The sequence below is a fragment of the Maylandia zebra genome, linkage group LG17, assembly GCF_041146795.1.
Source record: "Maylandia zebra isolate NMK-2024a linkage group LG17, Mzebra_GT3a, whole genome shotgun sequence".
Taxonomy (NCBI): Eukaryota; Metazoa; Chordata; class Actinopteri; order Cichliformes; family Cichlidae; genus Maylandia; species Maylandia zebra.
In genome coordinates this window covers 14,061,156-14,077,971 of record NC_135183.1, presented here as the reverse complement: position 1 = coordinate 14,077,971, position 16,816 = coordinate 14,061,156, and the positions used below count along the sequence as shown (strand labels likewise).

At 39.9% G+C, this 16,816-nt stretch overlaps 1 protein-coding gene across 2 annotated transcripts in view; it reads left to right on the top strand.

Annotated features, from left to right (window-relative positions):
- Positions 1 to 16,816, top strand: part of LOC101473405 (1-phosphatidylinositol 4,5-bisphosphate phosphodiesterase gamma-1) — a 42,883-nt gene that overhangs the window by 9,633 nt on the left and 16,434 nt on the right. The window contains exons 2-13 of one of the 2 annotated variants that reach the window (XM_004572319.6): positions 2,696 to 2,845; positions 3,621 to 3,714; positions 7,913 to 7,960; positions 8,543 to 8,627; positions 8,776 to 8,856; positions 10,978 to 11,012; positions 11,359 to 11,431; positions 11,521 to 11,616; positions 13,506 to 13,624; positions 14,213 to 14,298; positions 14,457 to 14,577; positions 14,703 to 14,871. In XM_004572319.6, the coding sequence (XP_004572376.1) occupies positions 2,696 to 2,845; positions 3,621 to 3,714; positions 7,913 to 7,960; positions 8,543 to 8,627; positions 8,776 to 8,856; positions 10,978 to 11,012; positions 11,359 to 11,431; positions 11,521 to 11,616; positions 13,506 to 13,624; positions 14,213 to 14,298; positions 14,457 to 14,577; positions 14,703 to 14,871 (1,157 nt within the window). Of the gene's footprint in view, positions 1 to 2,695; positions 2,846 to 3,620; positions 3,715 to 7,912; positions 7,961 to 8,542; positions 8,628 to 8,775; positions 8,857 to 10,977; positions 11,013 to 11,358; positions 11,432 to 11,520; positions 11,617 to 13,505; positions 13,625 to 14,212; positions 14,299 to 14,456; positions 14,578 to 14,702; positions 14,872 to 16,816 lie in introns of those variants that run through there. The other variant, XM_076876004.1, reaches the window with a different exon arrangement.

Below are 16,816 nucleotides of genomic sequence, written 5' to 3'. Positions count from 1 at the left end.
TCTCTCTCCCCAGCAGATGGCTGCCCCTCCCTGAGCTTAGTTCTGCTGGAGGTTTCTTCCTGTTAAAAGGGAGTTTTTCCTTCCCACTGTCGCCAAAGTGCTTGCTCATAGGGGGTCATATGATTGTTGGGGTTCTCTCTGTATGTATTATTTTAGGGTCTACCTTACGATATAAAGTACCTCTAGGTGGCTGTTGTTTTGATTTGGCGCTGTATAAATAAGATTGTATTGAATTGAACCCAGTTTCAGACAACTTTCAGCTGTCAGACATTTGACTCTTTGGTATACAAAGGGGTTTATAGTTGATTCAAGGTGTCAAGGTAAGGTGTCCAGGTCCTGTGGCTGCAAAACAAGTCCACTCCCCCCAACCCCCCACTGTGCTTGATAGTTGGTATGAGGTGTTTGCGCTGGTATGCTTTGTGCATTATGTGCATTATGGCCAAACATTTCCACTTTTGTCTCTTTTCTTGTAGGAAGTCTTGTTGTTTGTTCAGATGTACCTTTGAAACCTTAAGCTCTGCTCTATGTGCTTTTAGAGGTTTTTCTTGGTCCTCATTCGTGTGAAGACTTTCTTTTACACATGACTGTATATGATCATGAAGACCGCTATTAAGAGTTACCAAGCAAACATTAGCTGTGTTTCCTCTTGGTTTAGTTTGAGTGCAAAACCAGGTTAGTATTTCCAAGTACGAATAACCTGGATCTTGTTTTAAATTTCACCATGATTTTCACTTTGAGACAATCAAAGGGATATTTTTTAAGCTAATGTATGTGTGAATCATTTATGTTTATAATGGTGTTTTTTTTTACATCTTATAAAGTTATTATTTCCATGTACTGAAACCAAACAGATCTCTGGTTAAGAAATTGCTGCTTCCAGTGCTGGACCCCATCTCAATGAGGTACGGCCACATTTCCATCTGAGGAAAATGGCTTTCTCTTAATCTCATGCCAAACGTGCTCCATGTCATCTCCACATGCAGGAGGCTCAGATAGGAACCAGATTTCTGTTTGATTCCAGATTATTTACAACCTGCTGAGGATGGCCTTGGCTTGATAAAGACCCGGAACACTGTTCTTTCCCCTGCTGTGTGTTCCCTGTTGTGTATGCCCTGCAGTGTACATTTTGGAAAGATAGCTTTTTCCTGGTGGGATTTTTTTATGCCAATGGGAAAAAAGCTGTTGGGCTTCTGCTTGATTCCTGTTTTTATTCGGAAGAAGCTTCTCTGTGGTGGAAAAATCACATCCAGGCTTATAAAAGTCACATTCAGTTCAAGTGTGTGTGTGCTACAGTGGGTCTTTCTGTGGTCTGTGAATGGCAGAGCATTTTTGAGCCTATGTTTATGTGTGTTTGCACAAGACATCTGCTATGTCAGTAAGCTGGGGTTTTCTTTGTGGGTGTGTCGACTGCTGCCAGTGTCAAAGCAGAGGCCGGAGTTTACATCATATTCGGCGGTCTGTCACCCGACTCCATAAGCCTGCCAGTGGAGCTTTCACTGACTGAGCCACAAGTGTGCATTACATCTATGAAAGCCTTTATATGACACAGGAAATAAGCCAACGGTTAGATTGCATGTAAATCTTCATCAAATAAACAAAACTGCTTGACGTGCTATATTTTGAGAAATAAAAATGACTTATTTATAATAACTTTATGTTATGACTAAGACTGCAGTGCACATTGTAGGCACTGCAGTGCCTACAATGTGCACTGCAGTCTTAGTCATAGAATAGTTTCGGACTGTGTGCTTACCCTGACATTGAACAGGCATGTTCACAATTTGCTTCAGAATTCCAGAAGAAGTTCCAACCATCAGAACCAAAGTAAAGTTTTCTCATGTTTCGTTTTGTAATTCTAACCAAAGTTTATCTCTATTTATGTTGTTTTCATGGTCACCGCCTGGCTGCTTGCACAGAGACTAAAGGTACAAATTGGTTTTATAGCAGGCCGAATATTTTTTTGTCCAGATGCTTAAGACTGAGACCTATCCCAGCTGTCATAAGGGGAGAAACAGAGTACACCCTGGACTCTTGAAATGTCGTTGAGCATCCTCAGTAAATTTTAATTAAGTTAATAAACGAAATTAAGTAAATTTAGTGGCTTAAAGCCATGATTATAAAAAGGGGCCTAATCTATTTTTCTGTTTCAGTGAGTTCAGAATATTTCTAAGTAATTCCCATGACCCAAAAGTTTAGCTCTAAACTCGCAATTTGAGACATTTTTCTTTCTTTTCTTTGCTCTGTGATGTCATTGAGAGCAGATAGACCTAATATGGTCATCTCAGGCACACAGCTCTGGCTGTGAGTACAGAAGCCCCACCCACCTGTTATTCAAAACTTCTTTTTCCAAGGAGAAGCCAATCAGAAGGGAGACTGAAAGTATAATCTCGCACTGTTAATAATGCAAAACTACTAGAGTCTCAAATTAAAAATACATTAGAGAATCTTTTCCTTTAATAATGTGGAAGGAAAGCGTAAACATCGGTGTGTTGCAGACATTCTGCAGTCAGCAGAAATGTTAGTGTGTGTTTTTGGGCTCTCACACACAAACACTGAGTATTTGTTCAGCTCTTCAGCAGCAGATTTCTGTGTGTTTGGCACTGAAATGAACAACGTGCCAAAGTGTGATTTATGGTTGTGCATATTTGCATTCATGCAACACAATCTTTCCTTCCTCTCTCTCTCCCTCCTACAGTCGACATACGGGAGATCCGGGAGCTGCGGTTGGGGAAGGGCTCCCGTGATTTTGAGCGCTACCCTGAGGAGGCTCGTAAGCTGGACTCCACCCACTGCTTTATAGTGCTGTACGGCCTGGAGTTTCGCCTCCGGACCCTCAGTGTAGCTGGTCAGTGTGTGTGTGTATATAAGCTACTGTCTGTGTATGTGTACTGATGATTCCCAAAGTGTTTTCACAGCTACTGTTTGGTTTTTCTCACAGTCATGTCTGCTGCTCAACTAGAACTCGCATCACATCACATAACATATTTTCTGTTACTCATTTTCACAACTTTGTTCATCTTAAACAATCAGTTTAGCACTGCTGTTTATTTAATTACTGTCAAAATGCCACATTTTGACACAATCTAACAATGTGCTTGGTTTCTCTATCATGATGTTAAGGCTCTACTGCAAACATATGTTGGTGGGCCCCTGGTGTTCAGTGTACAGTATCATAATTTGCCAAGTAACCATATAAGCAAAGCTTAGTTATGTAATCAACTTAAAATCACATCTTAAAATTTGATTTTCAACAACAAATAAAACAACCGTGTTTTATATTGTACTGTTACTTTACAATGAATCGTACAGACCTCAGTTATAATGAGTAAACCTGGAACCTACGTGGGTTTAAAACTACTGGTTTCCAAGTGAAGGTGTAAATCTTCAAAATAACAACTATCGGGAAAATGAACTCTTATTTGTTAGTGTGTGTTTTTAATAGTTTTTGATACAGAGTTATATTTGTTATGAGAATCATTTTACTGTTGGGTATGGTCTTTTATTTCTGGAGGAATTCAAGACAACAATAAAACTACAAAATTTAAAATACCTACAATTCAGTTTTAGCAGGACAATTGTTGCCCTAAAAACATTCTTGCTCTGTGAATTTGTGTTTGTAGCCTTCAGTGAAGAGGAAGTCAACATGTGGATCACTGGACTCAACTGGCTAATGATGGACACGCAGAGGGCACCGGCACCACAACAGATTGACAGGTTTGTGTGTTTGTGTTTGAGAGAGCTGTAAACCTGAGGCTTCATATACACAAATGGATATGCTCCTATATCAACACACAAATCATTCCTGTCCATCATCTTAAAGGGCAGTTTGTGCTGGGAAGGTAGAGGAATGACAAAGAGACTCTCAGATTTATTACAGTTGGTCTTCTGATCACATCAGTGTAGCTTTGTACCAGAATGACAAGTATCACAAGAAACCTGTGGCAAACATCAGAAGAAACTCTGGATGAAAATCTGTATTATGAGTAATAATAAGAGTAGAAAACAATAATCATATACTTACACATATATAGACCACCGGAAGGGACCGGTCCGGTCTGGGGGATCTTGAGGATCAGGACTGTCCAGCCTTCGGTTAGCCATTCCGGGTGTCTAGCAGCTGGTTCATTAGTACTGCCAGAAGCTTGTGGAGTGCAGTCAGCTTCTTCAACCAGTAGGTGTGAACCATGTCGGGGCCTGGTACTGTCCAATTCTTCATACTGGAGACCCTTTCTGCCACTGTGATGGTTACTGGACCCTGTTAAGGGAGGTTGCTGTGGTCTGCTCTTAGATCCACTAGCCCCTGAGCATTGCCGTTAAGGGTTGCGTCCTTCTCCCATAAGCTCTTCCAGTATTGCTCCGTCTCCAGCCTTGGGGGTGCTGTTCTCACAAATTCACATTAACTACTTACATCCAGGGTCTAGCTAGAACCTCATAGATTTGAAACTGAAAGTTAGAAATTCCTCCACAAATAGTGATCCAATTGCTGCAGTATGGTGATATAGGCACTCTGCAGCTTTGCTTTACATAGAAATATGTCAAGTGTCCTGATTTTATTCGGTGTGTTAAAGAGACAGTAAGTAAGTAACAACTAAAAACACATCTTTTTATAATTGCATTTTGTTAACTTTTGTCTGTTTTTGTTTTATACCTTGTGAAGCACTTTGTGATCTTTTATCTAGAAATGTGCTATATAAATAAAATTTTACTTACTTACTTATTAAGTATTAATGTACAGGATGTTTTATTAAATGTCAGAAGTTTGTGAAGCTTTTATTTTGACATTTAAATAAACAGGAAGCTGGAGGTTCAGAGAATAGTGGGGAAAGCATGGCTGCACCTTTGAGACCATTCATCAAAACAATCCTTTGGAAAGCAAAGGATGTGAGTTCCATCAGTTCTTTGGGAACTGATTATAGTGTGTTTTGTGACAAACCAGTAATAGAAGTTCTAACCTGCTTATTGTGTTAATATAAGATTATATGTGTAGGAAACTTAACTTGTAGTCTCTTGTGTTAGTACTATTTACATGACAACCTATTAAGAGTTTTTTTTCTGGCTTTCTGATTTCACTCCAGTTGATGTCAATGATGTCAGTTCGATGTGATGGATGTGTACGAAGTCAATAAAGGAGCAAGTATGCTCTCTTTCCTTTCCCTGAAAAGGAGTTTGGCTGGTTGATTATCTATAACTCATTTATTCAGATTGATTAGTTAAAAAGAAGTTAGCCCCACTCAGAGTTATTATGAAGAGGGAAGCTTTCTAAAGAAGGCTATAAACATGCTTTTAAATGCTGTAAAGTTGCCCACAGGAACCTATATAGACTGGCCAGCTGGGTTCAGCAGAAGCTATAGGTTAACAAGTAGCTTTTCTTTAGTCAAAATCTAAACATGAACTCTTAAACTTTTTCTGGCATGCCCCACTTCAACAGCCCAACGGGTCAAGCCCCATAGCCCACATTTTTTATCGATTATTAACAATGAAAAAAAGATCTACGTTGAATTTGACTTAAATAGGGGTGAAGATAATCAGTGCAGTAACAACAGGAAATTCTCCTTTTCTCTGGGAAAAAACAGGAAACTGTTGAACAAAAACTAAACAAAATGAGCAGGAAAATTATACACCCCCTCCCACTCTCTTCCCCAAAACTAAAAAAAAGGCTTTTCAGTGCCTCACCTGCAATGTCTCTGCATCTCACGTTACCTATACATTCACATCATCTGGCAATCATTTTCAATTCAATTTCAATTCTTGTTGTAGTGGACAGCAAGAGAGAGGGGCAAATGCACAGCAGCCACTATCCATTATTAATGAGTAGCAATGTATAACTTAGGGCTTTTTAGAAATACAATGTGTGGAAGGCAAAATAAGACACACATATGTGTGTATGTGATTTTGGTCTACACAAAGAGTCTTCAAATCCTGAGGCTTCTGTTTTTCTATGAGGTTGCAATTGGATTCAGGTCAGGTGATTGGCTGGGTCATTCTAGCTGCTTTATTTTCTTTGTCTGAAATAAATTGAGAGTTTTCTTGGCTGTGTGTTTGGGATCATTGTCCTGCTGAAACTTCCATCCCTGTTTTATCTTCATCATCCTGATAGATGGAAGCTGGTTTCTCACAAGAATGTCTCAGTAAATTTTCCATTTGTTCTTCTAGCTCTGCACAAGTGGTCCTTGGCTCTGGGGAAACTCTTGTGATAATTCTTTTCAGTTCTCTGTCTGAAATCTTGTGGGGAGCATCTGGTCGTGACCAGTTTACGGTGAAATTATGTTCTTTCCACTTCCAGATTATGGATCCAACAGCGCTCACTGGAACCTTGAGTAGTTCCGAAGATTTTCTGTGACTAATACTAACAGTATATTTTGCAACAATAACTTTGCAAAGGTCTTGAGAGAGCTCATTGGTTTTACCCATCATGAGATGTTTCTTCTGTGACAACTTGGTAATGAGACACCATTTTATAAGCCATCAGTTGGGACTGAAAAAGCTGATTTTAATTTGCACTAAGTGGCAGATGCTAGATATCAGCTGGTGTCCCATGCCTTTTTGCACCTCCCTTTCTTCAATACTTATTGTCCTCGCTGTATATACGTGCGGAAATTGGGTTGTTTTTAATATGAAACATTAAACTGGACAATGCTCCCCACAACCACCAAAACGGGAGGCCAATTGGTGCCAATTAAAAGTACAAAACTGAAGTAATGGAAACAATTAAAAAAAACCTGTCTATATTTGTGATCTGGGTATATCAAAGGAGTGGTGACCTGGACAGAAACGGAATTGTGAGTCAGCAGTAAGGACAAATATTTATTTTGGGATGAAAATATTTGTTCCGGACAAATGTGCGGAGGCAGTTTTTTGGCTTATGTGGTGAAAGCAGAGGAACAGAGAGGTGTTGTATGGCAGAAAGACAGTTTTGTTGTCTACATAGTGAGCACAGTTTATGTTTGGAAGTGGTCGAAGGGAATGAAATGGATAATTTTATCTATTTATGAAGTTAAGGAGAAGAACCATTAGCTGAATACTTAAAATAGACGCAGGCATTATGACAAAAGTCAACTTCAATGTCTTTGAAAGTTTAATAGTTAAACAAAAAGGGAAACTCTGTATAACATTGGTAATGTGTGTCTTTGTGTGTTTTAACACTGGAACACTAATTAGATTAGCTTTGTAATGTTACAGTATGTTGTAAGTAGCACTAATATTGAAGACATTAAAAGTGAAACTTTTTCATCCCAAATATAAATGATGATCTTTTTAAAAGAAAGAAAAAGAAGGGTACTCTTAATGAAAGACAATAAAAATATCCTACTTGAATGACTTGGCACTATGACCGGCAATTTCAATTCCATTTTATTTATATAGCACCAAATCACAACAGCAGTTGCCTCAAGGCAATTTAGAATGTAAGGGAAAGACCCTATAATAATATAGAGAAAACATCAACAATCAGGTGCAAGCACTTGGCAATTGTGGGAAGGAAAAACTCCCTTTTAACAGGAAGAAAACTCCACCAGAAGCAGGCTCAGGGAGAGTCAGCCATCTGCAGCAATCCCAAGTTGTTAGGAAATGAGCACACCATGGATAATGTTCCTTCCTCACACTAAGAATAACCAAAATCGATAACATCGACTTAATGTTTTAGTTAGTATGACCAAAAATGATGCACTGGGCACATTATCATCAGGAAATTATTTATTAGTTTTACCTAAAATAGAATGACTTCTTTTCAGAGCACAGTCTGTCAGAATACATGTTCTGCTTCTATGTTAACAGTTAAAACAAAGTCTAAAAATATTCAGTGCTTTCCTTTAACTTCAGTGTTTTAGCACAGTACCCAGAAGTGTGTATGTTAGAGTTTAATGCTTTTAAATGCTTTCTCTCTCCTATTACTTTACCCTCTCTCCCTCTGTAGGTGGCTGAGGAAACAGTTTGAAGTCATGGACAGGAGCCACGAGGGCAGGTGAGTGACATGCAGGCCTTCAGCACCCAGTTGTAAAGCCTATGACGGCTGCTCATTAGTGGGTGCCACAGCAGGTGGAATTACGGTGAAATCATATCCAGATCTCATCAGAGAGACTCTGCCAGGGACCTGCCCATACACCTCCATGCTCCGAGGCAAATATCACGCAGACTATTTTAAATCCAGGCTTCTGTTTGGGTGGAAGTAGCTCCAGGACAAACAGCCTGCCACCCCCTGATAAGGAGGAGGAAGTGATGTGATGCGATGCCGGGAGAGGGCAACTTCCTGTCTCCTGTGAAAATAGTAACAGTAGCTAGAGAGAAAGAGGTGGGAGGTGGCAGGTCTGAGACCAGTAGTGATAGCGGTCATTGAACCTAAAAGATCCCAAGAGCGCTGACCTAGATTCTTTTCCAGCTTCCTTCTGTAATCTCTTATTGATTTCTGAAGTTGCATATGTAACGGTATGGTATTTGCCACCATGTGACTCACTCTGAACAAACTAGATGATTTTTTCATGTGCTGAGTTTAGATTCACTGCACTTGAATAAGGTTTTTCTTTCTTTTCTTTTGTTCCCATCCCAGCATTACAGTAAAGGATGTGAAAGCTCTGCTGCCTCAGGTCAACTATCGAGTGCCCAACATGCGCTTTCTCAAAGACAAGCTACAGGTTAGAGTGAAACATAAGTCTGAGGATCATTTTAATGTTTTACTGCCTGCAGCTTCTTTGCCTTTTTGAATTTGCTCTCCTGCATGTTCTGACTTGACCACAGCACTGTTTGGTGTCACTGTAACTCACAACAAACCCATTTACATAGGAGGTGGAGGCCAGGAGCGACCTGTCATACCCCAACTTTGCACAGCTCTACAGAACACTGATGTTTGATGCACAGAGGAGTGTGAGTGTCAGATATAAACCTACATACATTTGCAGAGCACTGGAGGAAGTATTAAAATCGTATACTTAATAAGTAGCATCATCAGGATGGAAAAGACAATAAAGAAGGTTTTTCTTAAGTCACTATTATAAACCATATACTAAATGTTATGCAAGGAAAGTTTTACTGTCCAAGTGGTTTCAAGGGTGGGGGGTACACCTTGCCACACCAGAATGTGAAATAAGCCAGCGAGCTTGAGCTTGAGCACAGCCTACACTAATGATATGATAAGGAACTCATTATTGGAGTTTGGATTTCATTAAATCTATATGATGAGATATAGTAGGTTGTTCACCAGCTAAATTGTTTCATGTCCTCTGGAGGATTCATTTTGACATTAGGAACTGTAGGAAAAAATCTGGGTTAAGTTCAATATCAGCAACTAGCGCTATAAACTAAGCATGCTACGTCCTGCGACAATTTTCACTTTGATCAGGAATAAGCTTACTGAGGAAACTGAGACTCAGTTGCCTTTTTTAGGATGCCATTACATGTTGTTAGTGCTTCGTAGCTACAGGGTGTTATACAGCATGACCCAAAGTGGCAACTGATGAAAATCTTTCAAGAACCTTTTTTTGTTGTTGACTTAGCAAGCATAGACAGTGAAGGAAATGGAGCTGTCATGATGTCAACCATCAGTTTCTGAAGTAACTTTTGAACCCTCAAGATGAATGTTTTCGCTGTCTTCATCTTGGTTGCAATAAACTTGACATGAAAGGCAGGTCTGGCTGAAAAGCACACTCATTAGCAAATGATGCCACTAACAACTCTTTAGGCAGTTAGCTTGCTGTTTCTCACGGGTCCTCCATTTTGAAACACAGCATGACCAAAATGTACAAAATAGGCTTCATTTTTTTATTTAGTATATCCCAAAATGAGTAACTGAGCTCACAATTTACTATGGTCAACACATGAAGTTGTTTTTTTCCTAGACTTCTATGCTATGTTAAGTAGCTAGCAAAGTGTCTGTGTTAGCATGCTACGAGCACACATTGGTTTTGATACCTAAGACCAAACAGAGAAATCCTGTTCAGGATGTTTTATTCAAGAAATCATGCAGCACGATTTTAGTCGTTTTTATATTCTTCAATTTTCTAAAGCTCTGGCTACTACAACAGCAATATAACATAATTGTTTTCAAAACATTTGTAGACAAAATTAAAGAGGTAAGGATGAGAGTGTTTGGTAGGGTTGCCAACTGTCCCGTTTTAGCCTAGACATGGCGTATAATGAGGCAAATTAGTTTGTTCCTTATTAATGTCCCTGGATGCTTGTGTCCAGTCACAACCAACACTGATGACCTATCAGGCACGCCACATGTGAGGAGTAACACGTGATTCGTAAAAATAACGTTTGGTCTCCGTAGCATAATAAACTGGGTAATTGAAGCCTGTATTTACAGTATTTTTATTTGAATATTTTTTTCTTTTCTGATTATTTTTCAAAAAAATGACCATCATTTACTTTATTTTTCTTTATTGTGTTAGAAAAGGCATTGAAACTGATTACCAACATTTTACTGCATTTTTATTATAAGAATATGGACATAAAGTGCATGTTAAACTTTGCCCAGCTGACTGTGCATTGTGCTTCTGGTGCACCAGTGTCCCTATTTGATAGTTAAAAAGTTGGCAACCCTATGATTGGGACATGTGCAGAGAAGCGATGGGGATATATTGGTCAAAGGATGTTAACCATTGAGCTGCCAGCAGGAAGGAAAGAAGGAGATTCCAGAGAAGATTCATGAATGTAGTGAAGGAGGGCATGCAGAGGATTGGTGTGACAGAAGAGTTTGCAAAGTATAGGGTGAGATGATCCACTGTGGCAACCCCTGAGGGTCTAGCTCAAGGAAGAAACAACAGCAATATTTTATATGTTTATACAGTATTATATTTATCTGATCTTGATTGTTGTACTTAAATATCACTTAGCTAAAAGTTTCAGTAGCTCAGAATTCCACTAAGTAAACACACCAGTGCTGTGATACTTCCTCTTCTGCTCTCATGCACGCTTTGCTCACTTTGTCCTTTACTGCTCCCTCCCACCTGTCCATCACCTGGTTCCTTCCCTTTTGTTCTTCAGATTATTGAGCAGCTGGAGCTCTCCTTCCCTCTGCGGTGAGTTCCTCCACCTTTTTGTCCTCAGTGTCTTGTCCTTCATCCTCACATCCCCTGCTATCCCACTACTCCTCCAGTTTTCCCAGTTTATCAGGAAAGTTTTGCATTTCAAATCTTTATATGATTTGTCACATTAATGAAATTTAATAATTGTTTTGGATGTCCAAAAAAGTGAAATGTTTTCTTAAAGTTATGTATGCGATGGGGCGGTGGTAATAAAATAAAGAAAGCTATCACAATGAAATTATCTATCACTAAAATTCTTGATGTTTCATGCCTGCTTTCTCATTCAATAGTACTTTCAGACGTCTGCCATCTAATATCTTGTAAATCACTGTCTTTTCAGAAATGTTGACAGACCAGAGCTATGTCAAATCTCCCTCTATGACTTTCAAAAGTTTTTACAGATGGACCAGAAGGTACAGAAAAGATTGAGTGCCCATCAGCACACAGAAAAAGCTTCCCAAAACTTCTTTGCGCTTACTTTTCTTTATCCGGCTCGTCTCAGGAGTCCTGGGCGTCAGATCTTGGTCGTGTCAGGGAGTTTCTTATGGGCTACATGAGGGGGGCACCACAGCCTGAGCCGATGCTACAACTGGATGAGGTGACACACTAAATAAGCACAAAAAGTTAACCTCTCAACAATCCACCAGGTCACTGACAACCTCGCTGTACGGCTGCTTTTGTTATAGACACATACAGTGGGGCAAAAAAGTATTTAGTCAGCCACCGATTGTGCAAGTTCCCCCACTTAAAATAATGACAGAGGTCAGTAATTTGCACCAGAGGTACACTTCAACTGTGAGAGACAGAACGTGAAAAAAAAAATCCATGAATTCACATGGTAGGATTTGTAAAGAATTTATTCGTAAATCAGGGTGGAAAATAAGTATTTGGTCACCTCAAACAAGGAAAATCTCTGGCTCTCACAGACCTGTAACGTCTTCTGTAAGAAGCTTTTCTGTCCCCCACTCGTTACCTGTATGAATGGCACCTGTTTGAACTCATCATCTGTATAAAAGACACCTGTCCACAGCCTCAAACAGTCAGACTCCAAACTCCGCCATGGCCAAGACCAAGGAGCTTTCGAAGGACACCAGGAAAAGTATTGTAGACCTGCACCAGACTGGGAAGAGTGAATCTACAATAGGCAAGCAGCTTGGTGTGAAAAAATCAACTGTGGGAGCAATCATCAGAAAATGGAAGACATACAAGACCACTTATAATCTCCCTTGATCTGGGGCTCCACGCAAGATCTCATCCCGTGGGGTCAAAATGATCATGAGAACGGTGAGCAAAGATCCCAGAACCACACGGGGGGACCTGGTGAATGACCTGCAGAGAGCTGGGACCAAAGTAACAAAGGTCACCATCAGTAACACACTACAACGCCAGGGAATCAAATCCCGCAGTGCCAGACGTGTTCCGCTGCTGAAGCCAGTGCATGTCCAGCCCCGTCTGAAGTTTGCCAGAGAGCACATGGATGATACAGCAGAGGATTGGGAGAATGTCATGTGGTCAGATGAAACCAAAGTAGAACTTTTTGGTATAAACTCAACTCGTTGTGTTTGGAGGAAGAAGAATACTGAGTTGCATCCCAAGAACACCATACCTACTGTGAAGCATGGGGGTGGAAACATCATGCTATGGGGCTGTTTTTCTGCCAAGGGGACAGGACGACTGATCCGTGTTAAGGACAGAATGAATGGGGCCATGTATCGTGAGATTTTGAGCCAAAACCTCCTTCCATCAGTGAGAACTTTGAAGATGAAACGAGGCTGGGTCTTCCAACATGACAATGATCCAAAACACACCGCCCGGGCAACAAAGGAGTGGCTCCGTAAGAAGCATTTGAAAGTCCTGGAGTGGCCTAGCCAGTCTCCAGACCTCAACCCCATAGAAAATCTGTGGCGGGAGTTGAAAGTCCGTGTTGCTCGGCGACAGCCCCAAAACATCACTGCTTTCGAGAAGATCTGTATGGAGGAATGGGCCAAAATACCAGCTACTGTGTGTGCAAACCTGGTAAAGACCTATAGTAAACGTTTGACCTCTGTTATTGCCAACAAAGGTTATGTTACAAAGTATTGAGTTGTATTTTTGTTATTGACCAAATACTTATTTTCCACCCTGATTTACGAATAAATTCTTTACAAATCCTAGCATGTGAATTCATGGATTTTTTTTTCACATTCTGTCTCTCACAGTTGAAGTGTACCTCTGGTGCAAATTACTGACCTCTGTCATCATTTTAGGTGGGGGAACTTGCACAATCGGTGGCTGACTAAATACTTTTTTGCCCCACTGTACGTGGTCAGTGCTGGTGTTCCAAATGACCAAAGGAAAATGGTACATTACTGAAGTGAAACCCTAACCTGAGATGAAATGCCATTGGCCTGATGGATGTTCTCGATAAACTTGAGCATACAGTCAAATCACAGTGTTTTCCTGACAATTAGATCTTTTTGCTGTTTTTTGTTTTTGTTTTTTTTTTAGTTCCTGACCTTCCTGTACTCTAAAGAGAATTCTGTGTGTGACCCTCGTCTTTCACCCGTAGTTCCTGATGACATGAAAAGGCCATTGTCTCAGTACTGGATCTCATCTTCGCACAACACGTAGGTCTCACAGGAAATCTTTCAAGTTCACAAATATTCATAATTCAATAAGAACATCTTTTAAGCTAAACACAGATGACAGTTTAAAAAGTTCAGTGATAAACTACCAACTTTATTATTATAGAGAGCATGTCATTAGAGACTGAGTTTGCAGATAGGAATTTTTATTCTGCTTGCTAATATTTTTAGGATTTTTATACATTTTTTGAATGTTTTTTCCAACGCAGAAGTGAAAGGGATATTCCTGTTCTTTGACATCTAATTATCAAAAATGTTGAGTTAAAAAAATTGGAAATTGAAAAGTCCTTCATGACAGAGATATTTCAAGAGAGATATTCAAAATCCTCGGATTTGCTGGTAACTGCTGAAAACAATACGATTCAATATTTCTGTGGAAATTTAAAGACTGGAGTCTGTTTTGTTTTTGGTTTTTTTTGCTTGCTAGTTGCGTCGAGGGGTAGTGCTGGGGGTTGTTAGTATTTATTTTTTTAAATATCATTACGGTATATTTTTACTTGCTACAGTATTAGTTATTCTATAACCACCGCTGCTATAACCAGGTTGTTTTCTACATTCATGCTTTTTCAGGTACCTGACAGGTGACCAGTTTTCCAGTGAATCATCTCTAGAAGCCTACGCTCGCTGTCTGAGGATGGGCTGCCGCTGCATTGAACGTATGCGAGATGTTTTTTAAACTCACTGGTGAACTACTCCTTCCTGCAGTTTATTACATACATAGTGCTGTTCCACAAGCTTTGGGTTAACCAATACAGGCTTCATTTCAGGGTCTAAAATCTTAACTATATGTTTGATTTTTAATTTCTAATCTAAGTGGACTGCTGGGATGGACCTGATGACCTGCCAATCATCTACCACGGCCACACATTAACTTCCAAGATCAAATTCCTGGATGTGCTGCATACCATCAAAGAACATGCCTTTGTTATATCTGAGTGAGTACATGATTGTGTTCATTTACTGAGCCGTATTGCTAAAGTAGCAGTTTTAAGTAGCGACTGAATCACCATTTTTTTTCTTTAGCATTACAGCTCTTCTACCTACTGTTGTGTCTTTGCAGGTATCCTGTGATCTTATCCATCGAGGACCACTGCAGTGTGGTCCAGCAGAGGAACATGGCCACGCACTTCAAGAAAGTTTTCGGAGATCTGCTGCTCACCAAACCGGTTGACAATAACGCAGAGGAGCTTCCTTCGCCCTACCAGCTCCGCAGGAAGATCCTCATCAAAGTATATACTCAACACCTCAACACTGAAGAGATTTTTCATTTTAAATTGAAGTTAATATCACACAGTGATGTTTGTCAGGTGGTAACAATGTGTGCAGAGATGTGAGTTAATTCAGAACAATGGAGGAGGTGTAGATAATGGAAAAATAAAACTATTTTTAAAGGTTGCCTTCAAAATAGATTCAAAGCTGTATTGCTCTCAGCTCTGTATATATCTGGTCAAAAGTTTCATCATATCCTGAAAATTTACACCACATGTTCACCAGAAAGCTTGACTATTCCACAGAGTGGTAGATAGAGTAGCTGACAGTAATTACGATGCTGCCCTCAGCTCTCTGTCATCAGCCCCAAAGCACAGCGTCCCACCCTGTCTATGACCAGCCAATCCTTCCTGATTATAGGCTAGAAATGCACGCAAGCACAATTAGTCTGCCTATAGTTAAGACAAAGAGTTACTTTTGGCCATTTGAAAAACAAAAATCTCTTTGAAGTTTAAGTTAATGAAATGCCACCTACAAAAAAGGTGTTAAATGAAATGTCGAAAAATCGTTTTATATTTATACATTGGTGTGAAAAAGTGTTTTTGCACCCTTTCTGTTTTCTTATTTTGTTTTGTTGTTTGTCACACTTAAATGTTTCAGATCATCAAACAAAATGTAAATATTAGACAATGATACACAAGTAAACACAGCATGCCATTTCTAAATCAAGGTCTTTATTATTAAGGGGCAAACCTTAATAATGAACTGCATCGCCCTGTGTGAAAATGTGATTGCTGCGAAAGCTGTGGGATTCCAGTGAACCATAGTGAGAGCCATTATCCACAGATGGTGAACACATGGAATAGAGGTGAACTTTCCCAGGAGTGGCCGGCTGACCAAAATTAGCCTAAGAGCGCAGCGACGACTAGTCCAAGAGCTCACAAAAGACCCCAGAACAACATCCAAAGAGCTGCAGGACTCACTTGCCTCAGTTAAGGTCAGTGTTCACCATAAGAAAGAGACTGGGCAAAAAGCAACATAAAGGCTCTGTGGACTGATGAGACAGAAGTTAAACTTTGTGGAAGGTGTGTGCCTCATTACATCTGGCGTAAAAGTAACAGGAACATCATATTAACAGTGTGATGGTCTGGGGCAGGTCAGGACCTGGAAGACTTGCTGTGTTAAATGAACCATGAATGCTGCTGTCTGCCAAAACATCCTGAAGGAGAAAGTCCAGCCATCTGTTTGTGACCTCAAGCTGAAGCACACCTCAGGTCTGCAGCAGGACAATGAACCCAAGCCCACCAGCAAGTCCACTTCTGAATAGCTTAAGAAAAACAAAATGAAGACTTTGGAGGGGCCTGGTCGAAGTCCTGACCTGAATCTGACTGAGATGCTGTGGCATGACCTTAAAAGGGTGTTTCATGCTGGAAAACCCTCCAATGTGGATGAATTATAACAATTCTGCAAAGATGAGTGGGTCAGAATCCCTCCACAGTGCTTCACTACCAGTTATCACAAATGCTTAATTGCAGTTGTTGCTGCTAAGGGAGAAATCAGGAAGGGGACAAACACTTTTTCAAACCACTATAAAATTTATAATGCCAGGTATTTATTTCTTGTCTTGATATCACTTGCATACTCTTACCTCCACCTAGGCAAGATATATTTTTTCCCACATTTTTTTCCACACAATTTGTCATAATTTAAAAAGAGAAAAAGGTTTCTGATTATGACAAGAAACTCAAGAAAAACTGCTTTGGTAATGAGTGCGGCAAAATAATACACTGTTTTGATTTGTATGTGTAGATTTTTCTTCCCCTTGATTTTACTTAAAAATGGCTTGTATGTCATGGCATGGTGGCCAGTTCTTTGACATCATTTCAGACCGTGTTGAAATCGTACAAATGCAAACACTGACAGTTCCATTCCCTAAATGGTGATGTCTGACAATGAGATCACTGT